General features: G+C 46.0%; 1 protein-coding gene across 14 annotated transcripts in view; it reads left to right on the top strand.

The window, feature by feature from the left end:
- Positions 1–22,759, top strand: part of SETDB2 (SET domain bifurcated histone lysine methyltransferase 2) — a 1,645,210-nt gene that overhangs the window by 1,574,269 nt on the left and 48,182 nt on the right. For all 14 annotated transcript variants that reach the window (XM_069639329.1, XM_069639325.1, XM_069639326.1 and 11 more), the window contains one exon: positions 8,059–8,147. In XM_069639329.1, coding sequence (XP_069495430.1) covers positions 8,059–8,147 — 89 coding nt within the window. The remainder of the gene's footprint in view (positions 1–8,058; positions 8,148–22,759) is intronic.

Below are 22,759 nucleotides of genomic sequence, written 5' to 3'. Positions count from 1 at the left end.
TAATGGATTGTTAAATGCAGGACGCTTTGCTACTCTCTTGCCAAAAGATGTTTACCCTTTACGCCTATAACACATTCTACTCGAGGCACAGGAGCTACTATAGCCTTTATTGCAAATGTCCCTTTTGATTCTATTTGCAAAGCAGCTACCTGGAGTGCTGTTCACACTTTTACTCAACAATATTGCTTAGAAACACACTCTAAGTCCGATTCTCAGGTGGGACAAGCGGTGCTAAAAAATCTCTTTGCTACTGTTCCTTCACACATCCCACCACCATCTCCTGGTACTACTCGCTAGTTTACGCAAAACATGTGATTCTAAGCAGATTCACAAGCATCAGAAGACATACATTACTCACCATAATCGTGTTTCTGATGATTGTACCTGCTTAGATTCACATGATCCCACTCTTCCTCCCCTCTTAGAGTAGAAGGAACATAGACATCTTACACCCTCTTTTCTTCTGTTCTCACACATTCTTTAAGGCTCCTTCACGGCTGAACAAAAACAACCGGTGCGACCTTGATGCATGAAGGATTTTGGGTACACTACATGTTAGGGATAGTGTTACAGTCACACCTATGTTGACGTCCCTTTTCGGTCATCGAAAGAAAGATGCAATACTCTGTATGTATGAACCAGGAAAAAAATATGCCAAAGAGTATATCAGTCAGCCATACTAGTTGACTTCAAGAAGAGATTATCTATTGGTCTTGAAAAGCGATTAACCATTCTCATGGCGGCCATTAAGAACACGTATCAGCAAGAACTATCTTATATACAGTACAATGCACTGTGAGAAACCAAATTGTGTCTCCCCGATTAGTCCCTTGGGATCTGTCATCCAGGTGGCCGGTGCACGGCCATTGCTATTGGATCCAGCCCCCGGGGGTGAACCAGTGCAGGAGGTTCACCTGAATGAGTGGTCTTGTGGGAGGTGGGCACAAGGAGGAGAGACGCGGTATTCCTGTAACCATTTCCCTGTAGAACACCCTCATTGCATGTACTGTCTAGGAACTTTATCCCCCATCACCCTTTCCTACACACACACTGCTGCACGGACAAAGTGCTTCAGGGAAAGACAGACTCACACACAACCATTCCGTTTGACGTGTCCCAACATCAGGGTCAAGCACTTAACTTTCATGACTCGCACCTGAACCCTGTTACCTTTCCCCACTGGGATAAAAGGTGTGCATGAGAACACCCGGAGAGCAAGGCAAGGAGGGCAACCGAAGCGGGCAAGACTAGCAGAACAGAAGGCCAGGAAATCCCGGGAAGACGACACGAATATGGAAGCAGAGCAGACGGGACCAGGAGGCGAACGAAAGGCTGTGGTCCTACCAGCTGCGAGGTGAAAGTCGCTACAGAATCCCAAAGGGGCAACTCCCTGCCACTGCAGAAGGACACGACAGAATCGCCTTCATGTACGGCATGAGGTCTTGAAGCCTCGCTGGGCCGAAAGCCTTGACGAAACTGAAGGTTTTTGATAAACTGTATCAGCCGCTGCAAGTGACTGAAAAGGGAGGCCGCTTGTGACGGTGAAAGAAAAGGACATTAACATTTGAAGTGCATGTAAGGTTGTTGAGAAACCCGAGCGAAAGTACATTTTAGCAAGAATGAAGAATGCTGAGATTGTGCATGTGAGAAACCACAAGAGAAACGAACTAAAAGGAGGCGAATAGTCAGTGGTCATACGAGGAGAAAGTCAAGAGCACAAGCCCCTCATACAGTTGAAAGTCTTTGACAAATAGTGAAAGAAACTGCAGATACTAAAAGGCCTCGGGAGAGGAGGGCGTATAAATCTTTGAACTGTATCCATAATTGTGGGTTGCGTGTAGAACGGCATGAGAAAGAGATGTTTAATTGTGAAAAGTAAGCGCACTTGGTACAATATAACAGAGTGACCAGGTGAGACGTGATCGCCTATCGGACGTCTCTATATCGAACTGGCAAGTACGTAAAAGTGAAAGCATGAAAGAATGTCAAGAAACAAGTGTAATGCTTGCGGTTTGAAGGCTCGTGCCTGCTCCAGGGAAGCCAGAACTGCCTACAGAAAAAGGTCTGAGCCTGGAGGAGGGGCACCTGAGAGAACCAAATATGTGTTTGAAAAGACATTTAGAATTCCTGAATGCTATTAGCTAGTAGAACTGATAAAAGTTATCTGAACTGTGATTTGAAGGCTAAAGTGAACTAGATGGAGTGATGCCAATTGAAAGCATGGGGAAGTGAATCCCGTATTTTGTTAAAGTGACTAAAGTGACTGAACAGTGGTGTAACGACAAAGGTGAACCCAACAAAGGGATATCACGAGAAGGCCGCAGAAGAGGGGAATCCTGCATAGTGATAGCTTGGGGAAAGGCTTCTGCTGCCAGGCAAAAGATATTGATTCGAGGGATCCTGCCTTTTCGGAAGAAACGGCTTCCTGATGCCTATAGACTCAATGGGTGCTCACAGTCATGCCACTGTTCTGCCTTATCCCGTGATGCAACGTGGGGGAGGGAGTGTATTGGTTCAGCAGTCCTGAACTACCGAAACCCTTTTTCTCTACACCGAGCCTCCCCTGAGATCGGAGTGGTGCTAGAGGGTACCGCCATCTGCAGACGTCCACCTTTCCTTCCCAAAGAAAGAGAATGCAAGAAGTGGGATTTATGGAGGAAGAACATTTTAGCCTCAGACAGCCTTGCCTTCCAGGTGATTAACGCCTTGTGTGCCTTGTCCAGATTCTCTTTTGGCCTCCGGTCAGGTATGAGTGGAGCCACTGAACACCTCCCTGAAGGCGAGGTCCACAAGGGCTTTGAGAGCATTGTCCAGGATGATAGGCTTATTTTCCATTAAATTCTTCAATTGGCACTAGACACTGCTAACTGTGTGGGGCTTGCGATGGCTGCCGGCATAGTAATCAGACTTACTCCTGGATGAGAACATTTGGTTCCGCACAGGATTTCCAGGTGAAGCTCCTGAATATGCCCATTTATGGACATGGATTTGCAAAAGTTCCATTCCTCTAAAATGAAGGCCAAGTCTTTGGGCATGGCTGTTCAACAGCCATCTGTGCCATCCGGCAGGGGCCGTGGGTTTTGACCCTCTATCTCCTATGCACCTCCCTGGAGAGGTCAGTCTGCCCCAGGTAGACAGCAGACTTGCTGTTTCCCTAGGGGTAAAGTGAGAGGCGCTCAGAGAGGCGGTATTGCCATCGCCACAGTCCCCTCACCCACCCAGGTGCAAAGTGAGAGGAACTTTCTCCACAAGTCGCCAGTGGGAGGGAGAATTTCCAAGTTCAGCTTAGAATGGTACCACACTATGTTGGACGCTTGGGTCTTACAGGTCATTCAACAGGGTTAGTCTCTCTTTCCTTCAACGCCCTCCACACCATTTCTTCTTCACCTCCGGATCCACTTCTTTTGGAATAGATCTGTCAACTTCTGGCCAAAAACGTGATCAAACTGGAACTGCACTCTGAGCAAGGATGGGGGGGTGGCACTCAGTCTATTTCCTGGTACTAAGGCTATTGAATCTGTACCTGCTCAAGGACAAGTTCAAGATGGTCAATCTAGCTCATATCATACAAGCCTTTGACCTGCAGGACTGGTTCGTGTTACTGAATTTGAGAGAGACCGTAAAACAAATCCTCTCATGGTCTAGCCCCTCTTGGGCAACCAGGCACCGGTCTTCGACAATCTTAAACAATCTCCTACGGGGGGTTTGGATTACTATACCGCCCCCCCTGCTTTCGTATCTCAGGGCCTATGTGCACTGTGTTACTCCTATATTACTTACTCCCATGCTATGCAACATACTCCTATAGACACTAACATAAGACACAAAGAAAACACAAGAATCGATTCAATTATAACAATAGAATACATTTATTCATGCATAACAATGCATGATACAAACATTACTAAAACTGTGCAAATCTCGAATTTGCACCTTTTTATGCTCCTGGTGCGAATCTACCATGCAGTGAATAACTATAAGCCTTACAGGCTTCTAATGCAAGCTATCAGTGTCTAATGCAATATACATATGGCAAGTGCCAGCATTCAGCATTCCTCTCCAATCCACACCATACTTCACTCTCTCTCTAAGACAATCCTTGTCTTATTTCCCCTTTCCCAAACCCAAAGCTTTGTGTGAGTGTCTGTCCTAATTCCCCCATGCAAGTGTCTTTTTTAGCAATACTCCCCTTTCCCAAACTCTGTGTATCTCATCTCCCACTTCTTCTGCAATCAGTCAGTCAGTGTCAGGGCCAGGCCTCTGTCTCTCTCTGCCACATCGATCTCATCAAGGCCTCATCAGAATGCTTCCCCAAGCTCTCGATCTCCCAAAGCCATCGGATTCTGCTGCACCAAGAACACCTCTCCCTCCTTAATGGCAACTTCCTTTCATTCACCTCTCTCTCTCATCGAACACTAACTCCATCTACATCTAGCACCATCTAGAACCAGCTTGAACGAACTCTTAGAGAGCAGCATACCTCCTGGTTATACTATTCAATGACGTACACATAAGTTCCTCTCTGTCATCATTTCTAAATATGAGCAATGCCTGAAAGTCTGTGTTTGCGTGTTCTTTACTTGCAATCACTCCGTGTTCTGGTCGTGTTCTTTGTCAATGTGACATTGGACATCATATCTACTAGCATGGCCTTCTGTCTGCGGTGCCTGCAATACACCATATTACCATCTTTATATTTCTCCATTCACAAACCATGAAATCTCTCTCTCCTTCTCGTGCATGCAAAGCTCTGCAAAAGCGCCTCTCCCATTCTCCATGCAAAAGCACTCCTCTGCTGCCTGGCCCCTACCTTTTCTCTCTGCGCGGCACACAAGCCATGCTGATAAGACTACTTTGCCTTCCCCACTCGGACAAGGTTCATCTGTGCCTGCCAAGAAACTTTTTACATTCCTTTCTTTCACACTAATTCATAACAATTTTCGCACAGAACCAAATGGCTCTTCTGTGTCTCCTTCCAGAAATGGCTTTAGGAGCCAGCTACATGCTTTCTAGCGTTTACTCTTTCTCTCGCAAACTCAAGCGCTACATAATGCTCAAAGCATATTCTAAGTGCAATGCATACATGCATACAAAATACATTCTAAATGTGTCTTGTGTCTCTACATGGCTCTACATGTCTCTGTGAATATACCAGGCCTCATTCATTCTCTGTAGTGCCTAGCACGTTTCTCTCAGCATAGCACTACATAAATGGCATAATACATAATTCTAAAAGCATCTCTTTCGACATATATGGCAATAACATAACTAAGCAGAATATATGATGGATAACTAAACAGGATGGATGGATAACTGGATTCCTAAAGGGGTAATAATGGTTAACAATGAGTAATGATTCTCTAACAGTGAGTCTAATGGTTCTATAACAGAGTAATGATGCCATAATGATAACAATCCAGGCCTCTCCATTCCATCAGGTTCTACAAATTGTCAGGGTGCCTAGTTCTACGTGCCAATTCACATGAAGCCCACAAAGTACCTGAGATTTGTTTTGGGCCGACATCAGTACCATTTCAAAGTACCATCATTCTGTCTTTTTTCGACACACAGCGTTTCCACCAAGCTGCTGGCAGTGGTGGTGGCTTGCCTCAAGAGGGTAGGCGATTACATGGTTCCCTAGCTGGATGACTGGTTCATGCAAGTTTGTTCTGCGGACCAGGTGTGGGCACGCACCTGTTACTCACATGCATCCTATTGCACAGCTTGGGCTTTTCCCTGAACTTTAAAAAGTCTTAGGTTTCGCCGTCCCAGTCCCTCCAGTTTATCAGGGTGATCTTGGACACTCGCTTCAGCAGAGCCTTTCCACCCGAGGACCGAGTGGCACTCGGATGGTTCGAGTCTCCTATGCCAGGGACAAGTTCACACCTTAGCTCTCCTGTGCTTGCTGGGTCTCATGACCTCCTGCATTCTTGTAGTGCCAGAGTCCAACTGAGCATGAGTTTGTTTCAATGGCTCCTTCCTTGCCAGTGGTCTCAGTTTTAGAGGAACATGTCAGATCTTCTGCAAGTATCGAGTTGTGTTTCTCAAGACCTTGCATGGTGGTCCCTACAAGAAAACCTACTGAGGGGTGTGTAGCTTCAGTAACCCTGGCCTCAGGTAACAGTGGTCACTGATGCATCTTTTAAGGGCTGGGTTGCTCATCTGTCAAGGCTGTGCTGATCCTAATGGACAACACAGTAGCCATGCACTACCTCAACAAGCGAGGTGTTCTGTGCCCCTTGCCGCTATGCAGAGAAGCAATGCGACTATGGTTCTGGACTCAGTAGAATGACACCTCTGTGATGGCTGCTCACGTTGCCGGAAAGGACAGTGTCGCTGTTAATGCCTTACGCAGACAGACTTCGCCCCCCCCTTGAGTGGGAGCTATGTCAGGATGTCCTGGGGGAGATTTTTCCCACCGATGAACTCCTCAGGTGTACCTCTTCGCTTTCAGTGTCAACAAGAATTGCAAGTTGTTCTGCTCCAGGGAATTTCCTCGGAATTGAGCTCTGGGCGACACGTTGATGGTCAACTGCACTTTGAACCTCCACTATGCATTCCGGTCAACTGCACTTTGAACCTCCACTATGCATTCCCGCCGATCCCTGTCATTCCGACGGTTGTCATGAGGCTGCACCTGTTTAGGTTTACGTTGATCCTCATCGCTCCAGACTGGGCTCGGAGAACATGATATTTGGAGTTGCACGACAGATCCATCAGTCCTACCTGGCTCCTCCTGAGGAGAGTGGATCTACTACTCTTCCAGCCAGAGGGGAGGATCCTCCATCCGAACCTTGGCAGCTTGAACATTCAGGCTTGGCTGCTGAGCAGAAGAGTTACAAGGAGTGGGACCTGTAAGACTTTCTAGATGTGCTCTTCCTAGCTCGCAGGCCTGACACTAACTCTGTTTATGCCTACAGATGGCATAGGTTCACAGGTTGGTAGCAGAAGAGGGATCTGAACCAGTTATCCTGTTCTATATCCTCTGTTTTGAAATTCTTGCTGCCTTTGGCACGGACGGGCCTGCAGATTGGCACTATGAAGAGATACCTGGCCGCTATTTTGATATTTAAAAGGACCCCTGAGGAAGGCTCTTTCTTCACAATTCCCACTGTTATGCAATTTTATGCGGGGATTGTGCAATGTGAGACAGGTATGGTGACAAGAGAGACTCAAAGTATTTTTATTTAAAGTTTCAGGGTTGGTGTAATACCCAACTGGCCCTAACTCTAAAGGGATGTTTCCCTGAAATGATGCTTCTAAGGGCCGTTGATGTCTGAAAGTCCAACTAAGGGCCGTCGATGTCTGAAAGTTCCTCGTTCAGTTTTTGGTTCCTCAATAATTTATTTCAGTTGGATTTTATTATTATTATTTTTCAAAAACAATAATACAGGTTAGCAATATAAGTGAAGTAGAACTACAGAAAGAAAGCTACTGCAATTTCCTCTAGGTTGTCTGAGAGACCGTGTAAGGTGGCCATCCTACTCTGTGCCCATTGGCGGTCTCTTTCCTCAATTCTTTACCTCCATCTTTATCTGTGTTACTTCAGAAAAGGGCGAATCTGTGAGATGGAGGTGCCCATTTGAAGAAAAAGTTACTTACTTTTTTGTTATTTTGTTTCTGATGGGTACTATATTCCTAACACATATTCCTCATCAATGCTCCCACATCCATTTCTTTGGTGGCAGTTCTACTGCGATCCTGGCAGCCTTGCAATAATAGCCTGGCGGACAGGAATGGAGAGAAGCTGGCTGGCAAGTAATGTGTACTGTTTTTTGATGAAGAACATTTCACTACACAGGCCCCTTAACACAGTGTGAAATATGCTTGAATGAAAGAAATATTTACTGAATTTCTCTGCCACTATGTAAGAGTAGTCCATAATCCCTTTCAAAGAGCATGTTTACCACTTGGTAGCAGGGAAACCACAATCTTTGAAACAAAAGATTTTTATATATGTATGTATTTGAAAAATTATGTAATGGGTTTCCACAGATTTGGTGATTTCTATTTGTCTATCCGTCTTAGATTGTAATTATTTTTTATTTATCTTCACAGCACAGTTGTTGTCCAAATCTTTTTGTACAGGACGTTTTTGTGGATACACATGATAGAAACCTTCCCTGGGTGGCTTTTTTCACAAACAGGTAAATCGCTATTTCTTGTTTGCATTCCTTTCATTGAAAGCAACAAAATATAGGGAACCTAAAAGTCTTGAAACAGAATTAAGTTGTAACCATATTTTGTTTTGTCTTTGGTTTTGAGTTGAAGTGATAAATAAGTACTTTTGATGCCTAGCGTTGAATTTTACACATTTTGTATTCCAGTTTACAAATGAAAAATGTATTCCATAAAACTGTATAATCTACATGGAAATACATATATCTCTGAGTACCCGAGTTGATGGGAATCTTCTGTCAATTTATGAGAACTACTGAGCTAACTTACAAACATAGCATGTGAGGGTGACACATTAATTTAAATTTAAAACAGTTTTTTAAAGTGTGTGTTGTGCACAGAGCTACATACCACCTTGTAGCCATTGCAAAGCACTTGTGTGCCTATTGGACAGTGTCTTAGTGAAGTCTGGATTGAACACCATGCCTGCTTAGCTGATGGGTTAATTCACATGGACTTTGAAGGATAGCGACCAGTATAGTGTTCTACTAGTTGGGTGCCAGCGCAGCCTTCTTACCAGTTCCATTCTGCAAGGTTGAATGGTCTCCACGCCAGATGGTGGACCGGTATTGAAAGAGGAGGTGAGGAGCGGATGGGCGTGTGGGCACACAGTCAGGTTCCTGCTCAGAGAACATGGAACAAGGCGCTGGAGGTGGGAAAGGGACACTTTGGAACCCTGTTTGGCCAGCCCATCCTTTTATATTGATATAGAGGTGCTCACTAGAACCCACAAGGTTTCAACTCATAATGGTGCTCAGGCAGGCCGGCCCAATTGAATGCTGCAAGTAAAGCCTCACAATTTATGAACTGGAAGGCTAAAGTAAGCGAACAGGCAAAGCATGTCTGAAGCCTGACTAATCCGAGCTAATTAGCACAAACATACCCTTCTGGGCTATGAAACGCATAAAGTCTGCCTGTGAAAAATAATTGATTCGTCAGAAAGCAGATTTGTATGCAACGATGGGAGAGTATGTAACCCCATAAGCACCTGAGAAGTCGGCCCTCCAATGCAAAGATGAGAAGTAACCTCACAAGCAAAATAAACACACTGACTGATATTTTGTATTCAGAGGAATCCACAAGAGGGAAACTGCAAAACAGGAAAGAGCTGAGCATGACACCAGAAGCTATGTGAGGGAAAACACATTCTGGAGCTACTTCCTAAAGCTTAATTCCACTTGCAAAGAAAGGCCTTCTTTCCTGCATGGCATAGCTTAAGGAAGATCTGGGATGAAGACTATCAGAGGAAATACAAAAAGTGACATCAGCAGTTAATGTGACAATGGGCTTAAGAGTTTCTCAAAATGAGGAAGCTATCACTGAAATACAGGGAAATATAAAGCAACAAGTAAAATAAAAGGAGAGATATGGGAGATTGAGGACATGGAAAATAATAGGGGTACTAGGTGAACAAATCGCTTGTTAAAAAGCGATTTCAGAAATTAACAATTTAGAAATACCGGTCAGAGGCCGCTCTGAGCGGTCATTCTAAATTGAACTGTCAGCCTCTGCAAAACACCTAAGTGCATGCAGAGGCTGACAGGCACAGGCACGGCAGAGCCGGAAGAAGGCAGTCCTTGCGGCCCAGGTAAGTGCAGGTGCACGATTTTTGAGCTTCAGATCAGAATTTACTCCAACTTACTTCATGTCAACATCCTAGAACAGCCCCCCATTTTCAATTCCTTGGGAGATCACAGGAAGAAATTAATAGAAAACTGATTAATTTGGAAAGAAACGTATTTTCTTAACAAACAGCCATGTGATGGGGTTGAATGAAAACATTGAGTGGCATAATATTAAAAAAACCCTGTTATTTTACTTCTCCGTGCTCTTTGGTGTTTGAGTTGTGCACTCACTGTCAATATAGTTAAGTTCAGAAGACAGCATTATGATGCCATCTAAGGAAGATAATGGGTATTATGCTAGACTGTACAGTACAAAACTATACTTTTTCTTGTATGTATCAACTTGCGGGACGTTTGTACATTGTGATGACACTGATGCTTGTGAATGGGGGCCACTAGTTACCTTGGCCAATTTCTTGTAATCATGAGGTGCGATAAAGATTCATTTTAGCATTCTCTATTTCCAGGAACACTCAGATGGTGTGTTTGGTACACATTGTATCGCATGGGGAAAACTCATATGGTGTGGGTGTCAGAATGATTACTGACTGAGGCTCAGATAGGTAATGAGGATTGATTTATTTTAATTGGTATAGTCAACCTCCATTACTTAGATGGGGTCTTAGGCAGATAGAGGGCTTGGAATAGATCCATTTCATGTAGAACACGTACATGGTCGTGGTGTTAAAATCATTATTTACTGAGACCTTAGTAGGTAGGAATGGTTATTCAACTCCTACTTTTTATCTTTGCCCTTTGTGGAAGATCAGCCTTCATTGAGGTTTTTTTGGTTAGCTTTTGATTTCTAAAAAGAAATTAGGTTGCCCTGGTAACGCTGCCATGGACGACGCCTAACGTCATCACGCAATGTATGATGTCATCACGCAACGTGGTGACGCGATGCATTTTTTCCATATTTTGACCGCGTTGGATGTGTAACATATTGACACCCGTTGGGAACTGTGGACGCATTGCAATACTGGAGCGTCCACCTCCAGCATTTTAAGGTAAGAGAGGTGTAGGCTAATTGTGAAATTATCACGTTTTCAGACTAGAGGTACTTCTCTATTTTGCCGTGCTAAGGCTAATGTTGCCCTCTGGGTCTCCTGATTGTCTTTAAGCTTGGGACACAAACTCGTGCAACCCAGGAATTGCCCTGGAAATGTTCATGTGGAGTGGAAGGCCCTGGATATTAGGGGTCCCCGAGTGACGCAGTATTTACTGACTGGAATAGATCAGCCAATCAGGGGAAGGTAAGATGAGTTTTGGTGTCTGGTGGGTGGTGTAGAATCACTATGGGACATTCAATTTATCTAGTGGCTTTGTGGCATCACCCCTTTTTAGAAACGAAACATCTATCATTGAGGGAAAGCAACCTACACCTGAAGACTCCCCGTCCAGTTTTACCACGAGAATAGGCGTAACTATGCCTATGGGTGAGCGCAGAGTTGTCATTTGTTCCCCTTGTTCTTGTCCACCCTGTTGAGGGTGCGGGTAATGCAATACCATCTATGACTAAGGAGAGCTTTCTTTAAATTGGCTTTAGGTGCCTTTATGTCGAGTGAATCCTACATTCTGCTATAAAAGTGAAGAGCAAGAATTGGAATTGCTTTAAGTTTGAAGACATTCATATCTACAGACTAGCGATTCAGATATATTATTGATTTTATACCGTTCCACCCTAGTGGTGATTAGGGTTTTGGCTAGGTTTAGTAACAAGATCTAAAATGCCCTTATAGTGATATGTATGTCCTTTTTGTGTACCCTTAGATATAGGAATCCGGTATATAAAGGAATGAACAAGATCTACCTGAAGCATAAGACAAGTTTCTGTCCCTGAAGAATGTCCAGTTGTTTCTAACACTTAGGACAGAAACATATATAAGTCAGGCTTTGTTGACACAGTGGGGAATAGGAAAAATTAAGTTGCCACTGTGTTCCATCAAGTATTTTGGACTTGACTTTGTGAGGTGGAATAATTTTATGATTGTATACTGCTATGTTGTGTATATGTGTTTTTTTAATGTTTCGTTACTTGTGCTTGAATAAGAAGATGAATTAAAAAATATTTTATTAAACACCTTTTTTGTATTTGAATACACAATGCGCAGCCCATATTTGTTGAGAGGTTGCGTAAGGAGATTGCTATCACAGGGTACACTTTGTGTCATTTATATGTTGTTTATCCTTCCTTTTGGTGGTTATATATATTGTATCCCCATTTGGTAGGAGGGATTATCACTGTAGTGTGGGGCGACCCTTGAAAGAAATATTTTGGAAACCTTTCTGCCAATGATCAAGAATTCTTGTGTATGGGTTCTTACAATTCAACTGTGATGTGATGCTCTATCTAAACAATCAGGTCTCCCCAGAACCCCCTAGCTAGTTGTGCTGGCAGTAGAGCTGTAAAATGAGTCATTGAACAGAACATTTGTGTACAAGCCCTCCCTCTACCAGGGAAGGAGAATCTGGAAACTGATGTCCTCTGCAGGTTGGAGGCCAATATCCATGACTGGGAGCTAAACAGGGACTAGTTGCTGTGGATGGACGCCTGCACCGCAGGATGCGCGGCTGGGACCCCCCCGACATCACAGAGAGTCTGGGATCATGTCAGGGTCACCAATTTGAAGGGATGGCAGCCCAAAAACCGGGGAATAAAAACAATCTAAATGACAATATAATCACTGCACCACTATGCAAAGTTTATTACATGCAAAAAGGGTCTCAGATTGTCCTGTAGAACCAAACTGACACATAGCTCTCCGATTTTCCAATGGGTTGCAGGTAATGTAGCGGGCAGACCACAAAATTAGCCATACTATGCATAATAATGAGCACAGCGTAATCCCACCACCCACACTGTTGAACCCAGGTATATGATTGGTGGGTTTTTATCAATAGGTTAGTAAATTTGGGACCATCACCCTCCTGTCCCATGTGCAATCAAAGTAACTTGGCGAGACCAACTCTGCTTTGATTAGACAATAAGCTTCCTCGTTAACCCAGATGCCATGGCACACACGAGCTGCATCCCTGACCTTGTACTCAATTTATTGGCTTCATCCCCGGTCCTTCTAACCCAAATCACAAGACGTTCCAGACATGGCTGTCTCCTTATCTCCTCCCAACCCCAGGTGCCCTGGGATGATATGACGAGGACACCCCTCTTGAGTCTGTATTTAGAGGATGTGTTTGCTTAAGTTGTGTGTCTAGGTGAAATTCATATGGGGTGTCTGCCCCGGGGCGAGGGGCAGTAGTGTTTTAAATCTTTGCCTGGATCTTTGGCATTTCAGAGCCTTATGCCCTATTCTCATGATAATCATACGTCCCGTCCCCTTTCCTCCATCCTTGTGGGCGTCTCCCAACTTGGAGACAGTACCGGAACCTTTGGGAGTGAAAAATTGAGCTTCCCCTTTAAATTTAGCATAGCGTGGGGGGGCTCAGCCTGTGCCTCACCTCCCCCAGAGCATGTCGGCCGCAGGAGGACTCACGAGATATTCCTCATGTGACTGCTCATTTCTGGCTTCAGACCCCCATACTCTGTCTTAAATGTTTGGGCCTGACCACTGCTGGGACTCAAGTTCGGCTTGCAGTGCTCTCAGGTCACTGGGCATTGAAGAATCATTTTTCGTGGAGGAGGGAGATCTTCCACTTCTCTCTCTCCACCCCCCAACCTTGAGGACTTTGTCTCCACAACTTCTCGTCAAGACAAGGTAGGCCCTCTTTTCCGCAAGGCTCCACAGCACAGTGACTCTTTCCCCCGGGTTCCCACAGACCGGGGTTCCTCGGATTCAGGTTTTGGCAGGCCTGAGGCCTCTAAGGCTACCGTATCCCAATCTGAGGGGCCTGGGGGCAGACCTGAGGCCGTCCTGGCTACTGGCTCCCAAGCTGAGGGGCTCAGGGGCCCTACCAGGCTGTCCTCAGAAGGGCGATCAGGGTCATCCTCTTCTACCCCCGGGGGTAAGGGATCTTCGAGTGCCACCTCCAAGAGCCTTTCCTCGGTTAGATCCAGCACGGCTGCCGGCGCAGGTGCTGAGGGCTTCCAGCCTACTGGAGCTTGCTCTGAGGTTGTGAGTAAGGGTATTAGGACTACTGGCCGTCCGGCTGAAGGTGCAAGACCCAAGCTATATCCTGTCCCATCTGAGGCCTCTCTTGGCTCAGGGCCTTCGCACCCTCCCACCCATGATGTGGCGCCAGGCTTCAAAATGGCAGAGCGGCACGTGGCAGAGCCTGCCAGGCAGGCGGCCATCTTAAATCCAGCTCAGGTGAGGCCAGTGCTTATGCCCATCAAATGGGCTTTGCAGGATAATTCCTTCCCTCTGGAAGCGGCAGCGGATCCTACCGTACAGGCTTCTGGTTCCCTGAGGGATAGATCTACCCAGGTCGATGAGCCCTCTGCCTCCGATAAGGCCTTTCATGTCCACCTTTAGGGCCTGGTAGAGTTCTTGGGGGTCCCTCTTACTGAAGAAGCCCCTTCCCCCCAGGAGTCAGGCATACTAGAAGAGCTCTTCAGGAAATGCACCATGACCCGGTCTGGCAACCCCCCCACCCCCGAAGGATGTCCTGCAGGTGGCGCAGAAGGTCTGGTAGAAACCCAGGGCCAATGCCCAGATGAAAAAGAAGCTGGACAGCAAATTTAGGCTGACGGACAGGGGAGCCAGTCCTACTTGCCTCCCACCTGCAGCCCCATTCCTCTGTGGTAGCTGCTGCCTCGTATTCTAAACCATTGTCTTCGTCATCTTCTTCCACGGGAGCCACCTCCAGTTGCCTCTCCAAGGAGGACAAATTCCTCGAGTCTTTGGGAAAGTGCTGTTACTCCATCTCATGACTGCATCTGCGGCAAGCCATCGAAGGCGCCCTGTTGGCCGTGGCTAACCCTAAGCTGTGGCGGGAGCTCAGGGAATTTCTCCCGGACCTCCCTACAGACAATCAGGCGTCCTTCAAGGCCGGGCTGGCAGATGCCCGGGCATTGCACAGGGCCTCATGGAGTCTTTGGTCTCCCACATCGACACAGCCAGCAGAAGGCTGCACCTTGGGATTGAGATGAGAAGTACGGGGTGGATGCCTACTACTAAGTTTTCTTCTGATGTGCAGGAACGGATCCTGGATCTGCCCTTTGAGGGCGTGAACCTTTTTCATCTGTCAACTGATGACGAGTTGACAAAGAAGAAAACTTCAACTCAAACAGCCAAGTCCTTGGCCATCCTGACAAAAATCCTTCCCTCAGTCCCAGCACAGGACCAAGTTCAAGCCCTCACGCCTTCTCCGGCTTCAAGGGGTTCCAGGACTGCGGTATGCCGAGCCCTGACAGGTCGCCCGGCGACAACAGGCGAAAGCAGCAGAGGACGTTGCACAGGCTTTTCCCTTCCCCCTCCTCTACTCCCGCCTGTGCAGGGCTGTTTGGCCCTGTTACACAACACCTGCAAGCGCCTCTTCAGCAACCTGTGGATCCTGTCCGTTTCCACAGGCTTCAGTCTTCCTCTTCCTTTGCTCTACCTTCCTCTCCTCCTGGTCATCAAATCTGGTCCCTGGCTCTTTTACGGGAGGTCCTTTCACTCTTCGAGATGCAGGTGATAGAACTGGTTCATCTTGCAGATAGGGGCTCCGAGTGTCATGGCCACAGGCCCCAGAACACAAAAACCACACCATCTAGTGATGGGGACAATGGGTCACTTGACTCACTTATGTCCCTTTGTGACCCATAAACGCAGGGGCCCTGGCTGTACTCAGTCCTGGTGTCTTTGGCGCCAGGCTCATATAGAGATGTGAGCAGGAACAAGCTCTGCAGCTTCTGCCGGGCCGGCAACATCACTTGCAAGGGAATAAAGCAAAAGAGCAAATATCAAAAGCGGAGCGGACAGCAATACAAGACAACAAACTTTACAATACAACAAAAACAGACGGGGAAAGACAAAGGCAAACAGGAACACTTACCTGAAGTATAGTGGCTTAGTCGCAGCAGGACTGGACTACCACGTGCAAGGGACCAGTGAAGGAACTCGGTCCAGATCATACAAGTTCCCCTGCCTGAAGCAGCAGGACGCAGTGCTTGGCAAAACTAATCAACAGGTGAGCTTTCCAGGGACAGCGCAACCCACGAGTACCACCATGTGGGAGAAGGTGTCTGGAAGGGGATCAGGTGCACAAGCTGGCATACTCATGCCCCCTATTCTCCACGCAGGAGCAGTTCCGAGCAGCATCACCTATTACCACCAGTCACCACATAAGCGCACAGGGCGAAGTCAGACCCAAGTGACTTCACCCCCGGGAGGGCTGCAACTGTGCCCCAACGCCTCCGCAGAGACCAGGTGAGCGTAACACTGAGTACTATTCCAGGATATTTGCAGTACCCAAGAACAACCAGGCTGGCCTGAGGGTTGCCCTGGACCGGTCATTTCTAAATATGTCTTTACAGCTGTAACGCTTCAAGATGATAACTCGTGCGCACATAGCGGAGTCTGTGTGTGCAGGGGACTGGATGTGTTCCCTGGACCTAAAGGATGCATACCTGCATGTTCCCATCTACCAACCGCATTAGAAATTTCTGTGGTTCATGATTGTTGTACCACTTTCAGTACAAGGTGCTGCTTACGGCCTGAACTCGGCTCATTGTGTCTTCGCGAAGTTGATTAAACCGTGGCAGTCCTTCTCCGCTTGGAGGGCCATCATCTGTACCATTATTTGGACGACTGGCTGGTGAGGGCGGGGTCCCCCACAGGGCTGGTGCTCTTGTGCCAGAGATGGCGGATGTCCTTCATCAGTTTGGGTTCTCCCTCAACCAGAGGAAATCATAGGTGTGCCCCTCCCAGGAACTGGCCTTCCTAGGGCTGCGCTGGAACACTAACGTTCAGCGAGTGTTTCCTATGTCCGAGAGGTTTCTGTCCCTCTGCAAGGCTAATGGATGGCAGTGTTTCAGGGGGAGCCCCCTTCAACTGACTGGAGTATACCCTGGTGGTAACGAGGGACACCTCTCTTTCAGGCTGGGGGGCTGCTCTGGAGGGCTATGCGATTAATGGAGCATGGTCCAGGATGGAAGCCCTCCTGCATATCAATCTGCTCAAGCTCAGAGTGGTGGGCCTGGCCCTCAAGGCTTTTTTGCCCCTCATCAGGGACAAGTCGGTTCTGATCAGGACGACAATTCTACTACAATGTTTTACCTGAACAAGCAGGGTGGCATCTGTTCCCCCCCAACCCCTCTGCATGCAGGCGGTATCGATCTGCGAATGGGTACTGACGGAGGGAGTCTGGATTTCAGCAGGCCACCTCCCGGGCGACAGCAATGCAGAAGCAGATCAGCTGAGTTGTCTGGGGTTCAACACCTACGAGTGGAAGTTTCAAACTGACTCCTTGTTGCCCCTGTTCCAACGTTGGGGGTTCGCAGACCTGGATTACTTTGCATCCCCTCAGAATTCCAAGTGCCCCGTTTTGCTTCATGGGCAGGACAGGGTCTTGTCTTGATTGCCTACGATTAGGCGTGACCACAAGCCTCTTATCTCCACCTTGTTTGAGGCTATGGAAACAGAACCCTGGTCATCAGTCACTCATGTCAAAACTCACCCTGGGCTGTGTCACAGCGCTAAAAGAGAGGTATGTCTAGGTTAATGTGCTCATCAACATGATTAAACATATACAGTAAGACATGGTAAAGTTCTTAGACTCAGAGATACCACTCTGATTTGTTGCTCTGAATTATACAATTTACTTAGGAGTTATGTTAATGCATTTATTATGACCCCCTATCTTCTGAGGGTTCTTATTCTCATTAAACAAGCTAAAGCAAAAGCAGATATAACATAACATAACATCACACCTATGAACAGGATTACCATGTAGGCAGAGAGCATGTTTGAATGTGTAAGTAATAGAACAAGTGGTGGTTTAGTTTAAACTCATGGCTAACCTATATCTCTTATTAAGCTACGCTACACTATACGCCATCAGTCTCCATGCACACAGCAAGCGTCCACCTATCTATCTATGCATGTAATTTTTATTTATATAGCGCCATACCCCCATGGGCCTCAAGGCGTTCACATGACAGATACAACAAGAAACACAACATGGCAGATGCAGAAAAGTAGGGGCAAACGGGGGAAAGAAGACTTAGCCTGTACCCAAATCAAAGAGGTAGGTGTTTAATTGTTTTCTGAACTGGGCACTCGACACACATACCTTCAGAACAGAAGGGAGCGGGTTCCAGAGACCCGGTGCCCAGGCATGGAAGCTAAAGCCTCCAATCTTTTTCCAAAGGACTCAGGGTTGCAGGAGAAGAGTATCTTTATAGGAGCGAAGAGTTCGCCTGAAAGGAACCCTTGGGACTTTGGCTGAGAGATATTCAGGGGCTTTGCCTGCCATATTCAGGGGCTTTGCCTGCCAAGCACTTAAACACTAAGGTAGTGCCTTTAAACCTGATTCTTTGACTAACGTACAGCTAGTGCAGTTTCCTTCAGGCCTCTGAGACATGTAGCCGACGACCAATACCACAGACAGCACAAACAGCTCCTTTCTGAATCACCCGAAGTCTCTTTTGCATTAATCGAATTTGGTGTTAATAATAGATGCCGCAATCATAGCCCTATTGGACTCAGAAAGGTAGGGACGGATCTGCCACAACAAATTAATAAAATAGGAGCAGGAAGTCTTAATGTACGGGACATGTTTTTTAAAGGATAAGTGGGAATCAAAATAGACCTCCAATGTTTTTATTGAGTCAGATACCTTGATAATATTTACGGCAATAGAAAAACTGTTGTAGGATAAGTCAAGATGGTTAAGCTTTGTTGGTGTGCCTAAAATAAGCATTTCTGTTTTCTTTTTATTTAAGGCCAGGGAGTTTATAGCCATCCAAGACTGTATAGCACCAAGGACTTCATTCACCCGTTCAAATTATTTCCTATAGAGACCCGATAATTCAGTCACAAACTGGGTGTCCTCTGCGTAATTCGCAAAACGTACCCCAAGAGAGGATAGCAGGTCACAATGAGTTCTGCTTAGCTGGGACTCTGCTGCTGCTCTGTACTCCTTGCCAGCCCATCCAGCATGAAAATGGACTGGCAAGTATGCTGCTCTTCCTTCTTTGTTTCCATCCTTGAGCTGGGCTATATATCTTTCGAGTAATATGGCTGCCCTGCACATGTGGGTTTGTCATATCCACTGTTTGGAACAGTGAGAGAGCCAGAGCTAGCATGTCACTTAGTTTGTTTGAGCTAGAACTCCTGTGTGAAACGACATTGGATGTTTTTTTTTTGCACCTCAAAATGAGATCTCTGTACATGTTAGTAAATGCCTTCACTGTACCCTATGGCATCTGTGAAGTTCTGCCACATCACAGCATGTTATGCTTCTGCAGGCTGTTTTAGCCAGCTGTCTTTTATCAGAGGATATCTTTCTTACTTGTTACACAGTGTTTTCCTTCTATCCTATGGGCCTTGACTTTGCCAATGTGAAAGATGCTTCTGTTCACATCTATCAATTTCATGTTCATGAATCCTTACCAGGTAACACTTAACTGTGTGAGGTTAAAAGGCTGCTAGAAGGCTGCACCTAACAGGCTGCTAGCTGACAGCTGTGTGGTCGGCCGACCTGCCAGAGCAGGAAACGCACCATTTCCTGGTCATTGGCTGATCTTGCAGAACTTAAGAACACTTGAACCTCAAGTGTTGCAGCACACTGTGAATGCATCATTGAATGTTATGTTAGTGTTGTTAAAGAACACCTTTTATGACTACAGGTCGTATGAGATATGAAAAGCTGTTGAAAATGAGTCTGAGTTCATGTCACTCCCCTCAAGACAGGTATCATAGATCAGAGATTTGTAGCAGTGTGAAGCTATCATTAACTTCTAGGAACTATATTTGCAAAACAGGCCACCTATGTTGGTGGCAAAAATGAAGCATACACATCCTAGCAATGGTGAGTAACGATTACTGCATGCAAAAGTAAATGAGTTGCTTGGTGAATACATGAGTGCCTAAAAACATATTGTAGGTTTAAGCAAAAATCAAATGAATAAATGCATCACACTTTGAAGCAGTTAGCAGTTATGTCTAACACAAGCATACATTAATACATGTATTTAAGAGTGAGGTATTCAGGAGAAGTCCAATAGTCTGTTACTGGAAATAGCTAAGAACAGATAAATAAATGCATGAATTTAATGTGAGGTATTTAGGTTAATACAAACTCCTTACTGGCAATAGTTTCAAGGTAAGACAAGGGATTCTTTGAGAACCCATTAGAAATAAACAACCTGCATAACTTGGCTCCTGAATTTCTGACCCAATACGCTTTAGAGCGTGTGATCTTGAGCTTATGACCGCATGTGTAAACTGTCCACAGTTTGAATTGGTGCTCCTTGAGGTAGACCAATATGCGAGTGCCTCTGTTACCCACAGTGATTTGCAGGAGGAGGTCATCCAATACGTACTTTTGCTGCGTGCACAAACTTGTACCTTGAGGTATAATGCATTATATTTTGAGTTCTGTGGACCCAGATTGTGATGAAAGTAGTGGTAGGTTCTGCAAAATGTCAGGCTTTCTGAACTCAGGGTTTTCTGCTAATCTTCTTTTGATGGGCGTTAGGAAGCAAAGTGGTGAGGGAAACAAGATTTGCATGTCAGATTTCTGCAAGGACATGGGCATTGGTTTATTATGCCATGCACTCCTGGAACCAGAGGCATCCATGCTTGTCTGGAATGTGGTGGCTCCCTGGGGCCCAGGGCATCGCTTGTCTGGCTTGAATCAGGCTTTGCAAATGGAGGCTCAGTTGTTTCACTTGCTGGTGTGTTGGTGTCATGGCAGACATTTGAACATCCTCATCGTTTTTGTCATTCTCTGAGCGGTTTCCCTTTCCTTGACATGCTCCCATGGCAAATTGTGGTTTCTGAAGGGGTTTCAAGGTAGTCACAGTAGAACACTTGAGGGAAGACTCTCTGGATGCCACACATGTCTCTGTTCACGGACACAGTTTTGGCAAGTTGAGTATGCCACAATGCAAGTCTGGATGATGAGACTCGGACCCCCACGTTCTTGGCGAGAAGCAATTATTCCTTGGCGCACATCAAGCATCTGGCAATAGCTGATACCGTCGACATTTTCCTGATAAATGAGAAAATGAAATGTTTTTGAAATTGAGCACATTGCTGGTACCCAAGGCATCTGCATAGTTTATTTATTTAGAATACTTAAAGAGCGCTTAATGTCCATAGGACTCAAAGCGCATTACACAAAAAAACAAAACAAACCAAACGATACATAAACAATGATAATACATCAAGAAGGGAAAAGCCAGTTGGGAAAGAAAATGCGGTATAGAAAAACAAACAGCAAAAAAGCAGATAATAGTGGCCCCTCAAGTCAAGTCACTTTCCCACTGGACCTACAGAAATTAAACCACTAGTCCAAGGTCTGATGAGCGCATAGGTAAATATTTGCAAAGTCTCAGAAAAAGAGGTAGTGTACTAGCTCCGCACCCTACCAGGATACAATCCCTGTTCCCCTGGGCACACCAATCGTCCAATTCCATCCTACGCAGGAATTTCAGATCAGCACATCGGACAACCCCAGGCCCAGAACTTGCACATAACCAAGCCAGGATTTTATTAAGAAGGGCCTCTCTGGGTTCTTTGAACAGGGGTTTCGTGACGTTGGTGATAATGACATTTCTGTTGTCCATAATCAAGGCTCTGGTGGCAATATCTTCAGGCATCGGCATGTTAGATTTCCTTAAGCGCAGACTCTTTAAGTTAGCTGGTCTGGACTTCATAGACTTATGCAGACCCTCTGTACATCCTTCCAACAGTGCCATAAAGCGCCCTAAGAAAGTAAGGATGTGGTTCGGTGACTGCAAGCTTCCAGGAAAGGCGGGAAGTAGTGATGGTACTTCCTTCATTGATGAAGAGGTCCCTGATCCGAAGCCATCTAGAGAGACCCCCAGAATAGGTACCTGGTGATTGACGCCCATGAAGGGTGACCCTGTTTGTGATGCGCAATTCACTTTACAGGACAGCTGACAGTTCATGGCACCTGAAGGTTGTACCAAATGAGCCACAGGTGGGGCAGGCAGTCCTTCAACGCCTGTTCCAATAAGGTAGGCCCCGCAGCTGCCGGGGTTTGGTTTTACAGATGTTTTCGTTCTTTATAACTGAAAATGTTTGCTTGCCTATTGTTGGTTCATGATTGCGTGGGGCATGGGTCTTGTTTGCCTGTTATGCACCTCCAGGTTATGTTACTGCTATGTAGGCTATTTACAGCATGTGAATCCATGAAAGATCCAATGCTGGAGAAGGGAGTAGTTTCTTACCTGTAACTCCATTTCTCATGTGTTGGTATCTGGATTCACATGCGCCCTCCGGCCTTCCCCCTTCAGGCAAGCATGCGTTTCGAGTTCCTCCATTTTGGTCAGGTTGAAATCTGAAGGGAAGCCGCACGTGCGGGGCTATTCATACTGGACGTACTATTGGTGCAGCCTAAAGCACCCATAAAGACTTCGATAGGACACTCAGTGTCGAAGTTTGCCATAGGAAAACTGCTATATTAAAGTTACTGAGGTTTTCCCAGCCTGACGACTGGAAATATTCACAGCATGTGAATCCATGAAAGATACCAATGCTGGAGAAATGGAGTTATGGGTAAGAAACTACTCCCTCCAGCAGGAGGTCTCCATCCTGCTGGAGAAAGGTGCCATAGAGCCAGTACATGTAGTCAGTGGTAGTATTCCCCTTATTTTTGTATCCCCAAAAACAACTGAGGATTGAGATTCATTTTGGACTTGAGATACCTGAACAAGTTTCTCAGTAAGGACACCAGAACACTTTGAGGGAGGTCTCGGCTCTGATTGTTTGAGAAGGGCATTCCAGAGTTTGGGTGCAATATGTGGGAATCCAATCACACCTGCTTTGGCACGTTTGATGAGGGGGATATGCAGTTGGTTGGCGTGGCAGGTTCTTTTTGGACGT

The sequence above is a fragment of the Ambystoma mexicanum genome, chromosome 7q (genome assembly GCF_040938575.1).
Source record: "Ambystoma mexicanum isolate Mex_15411 chromosome 7q, UKY_AmexF1_1, whole genome shotgun sequence".
Taxonomy (NCBI): Eukaryota; Metazoa; Chordata; class Amphibia; order Caudata; family Ambystomatidae; genus Ambystoma; species Ambystoma mexicanum.
The sequence above is the reverse complement of the archived record's forward strand: the minus strand, read 5'-3'. Positions and strand labels throughout refer to the sequence as shown.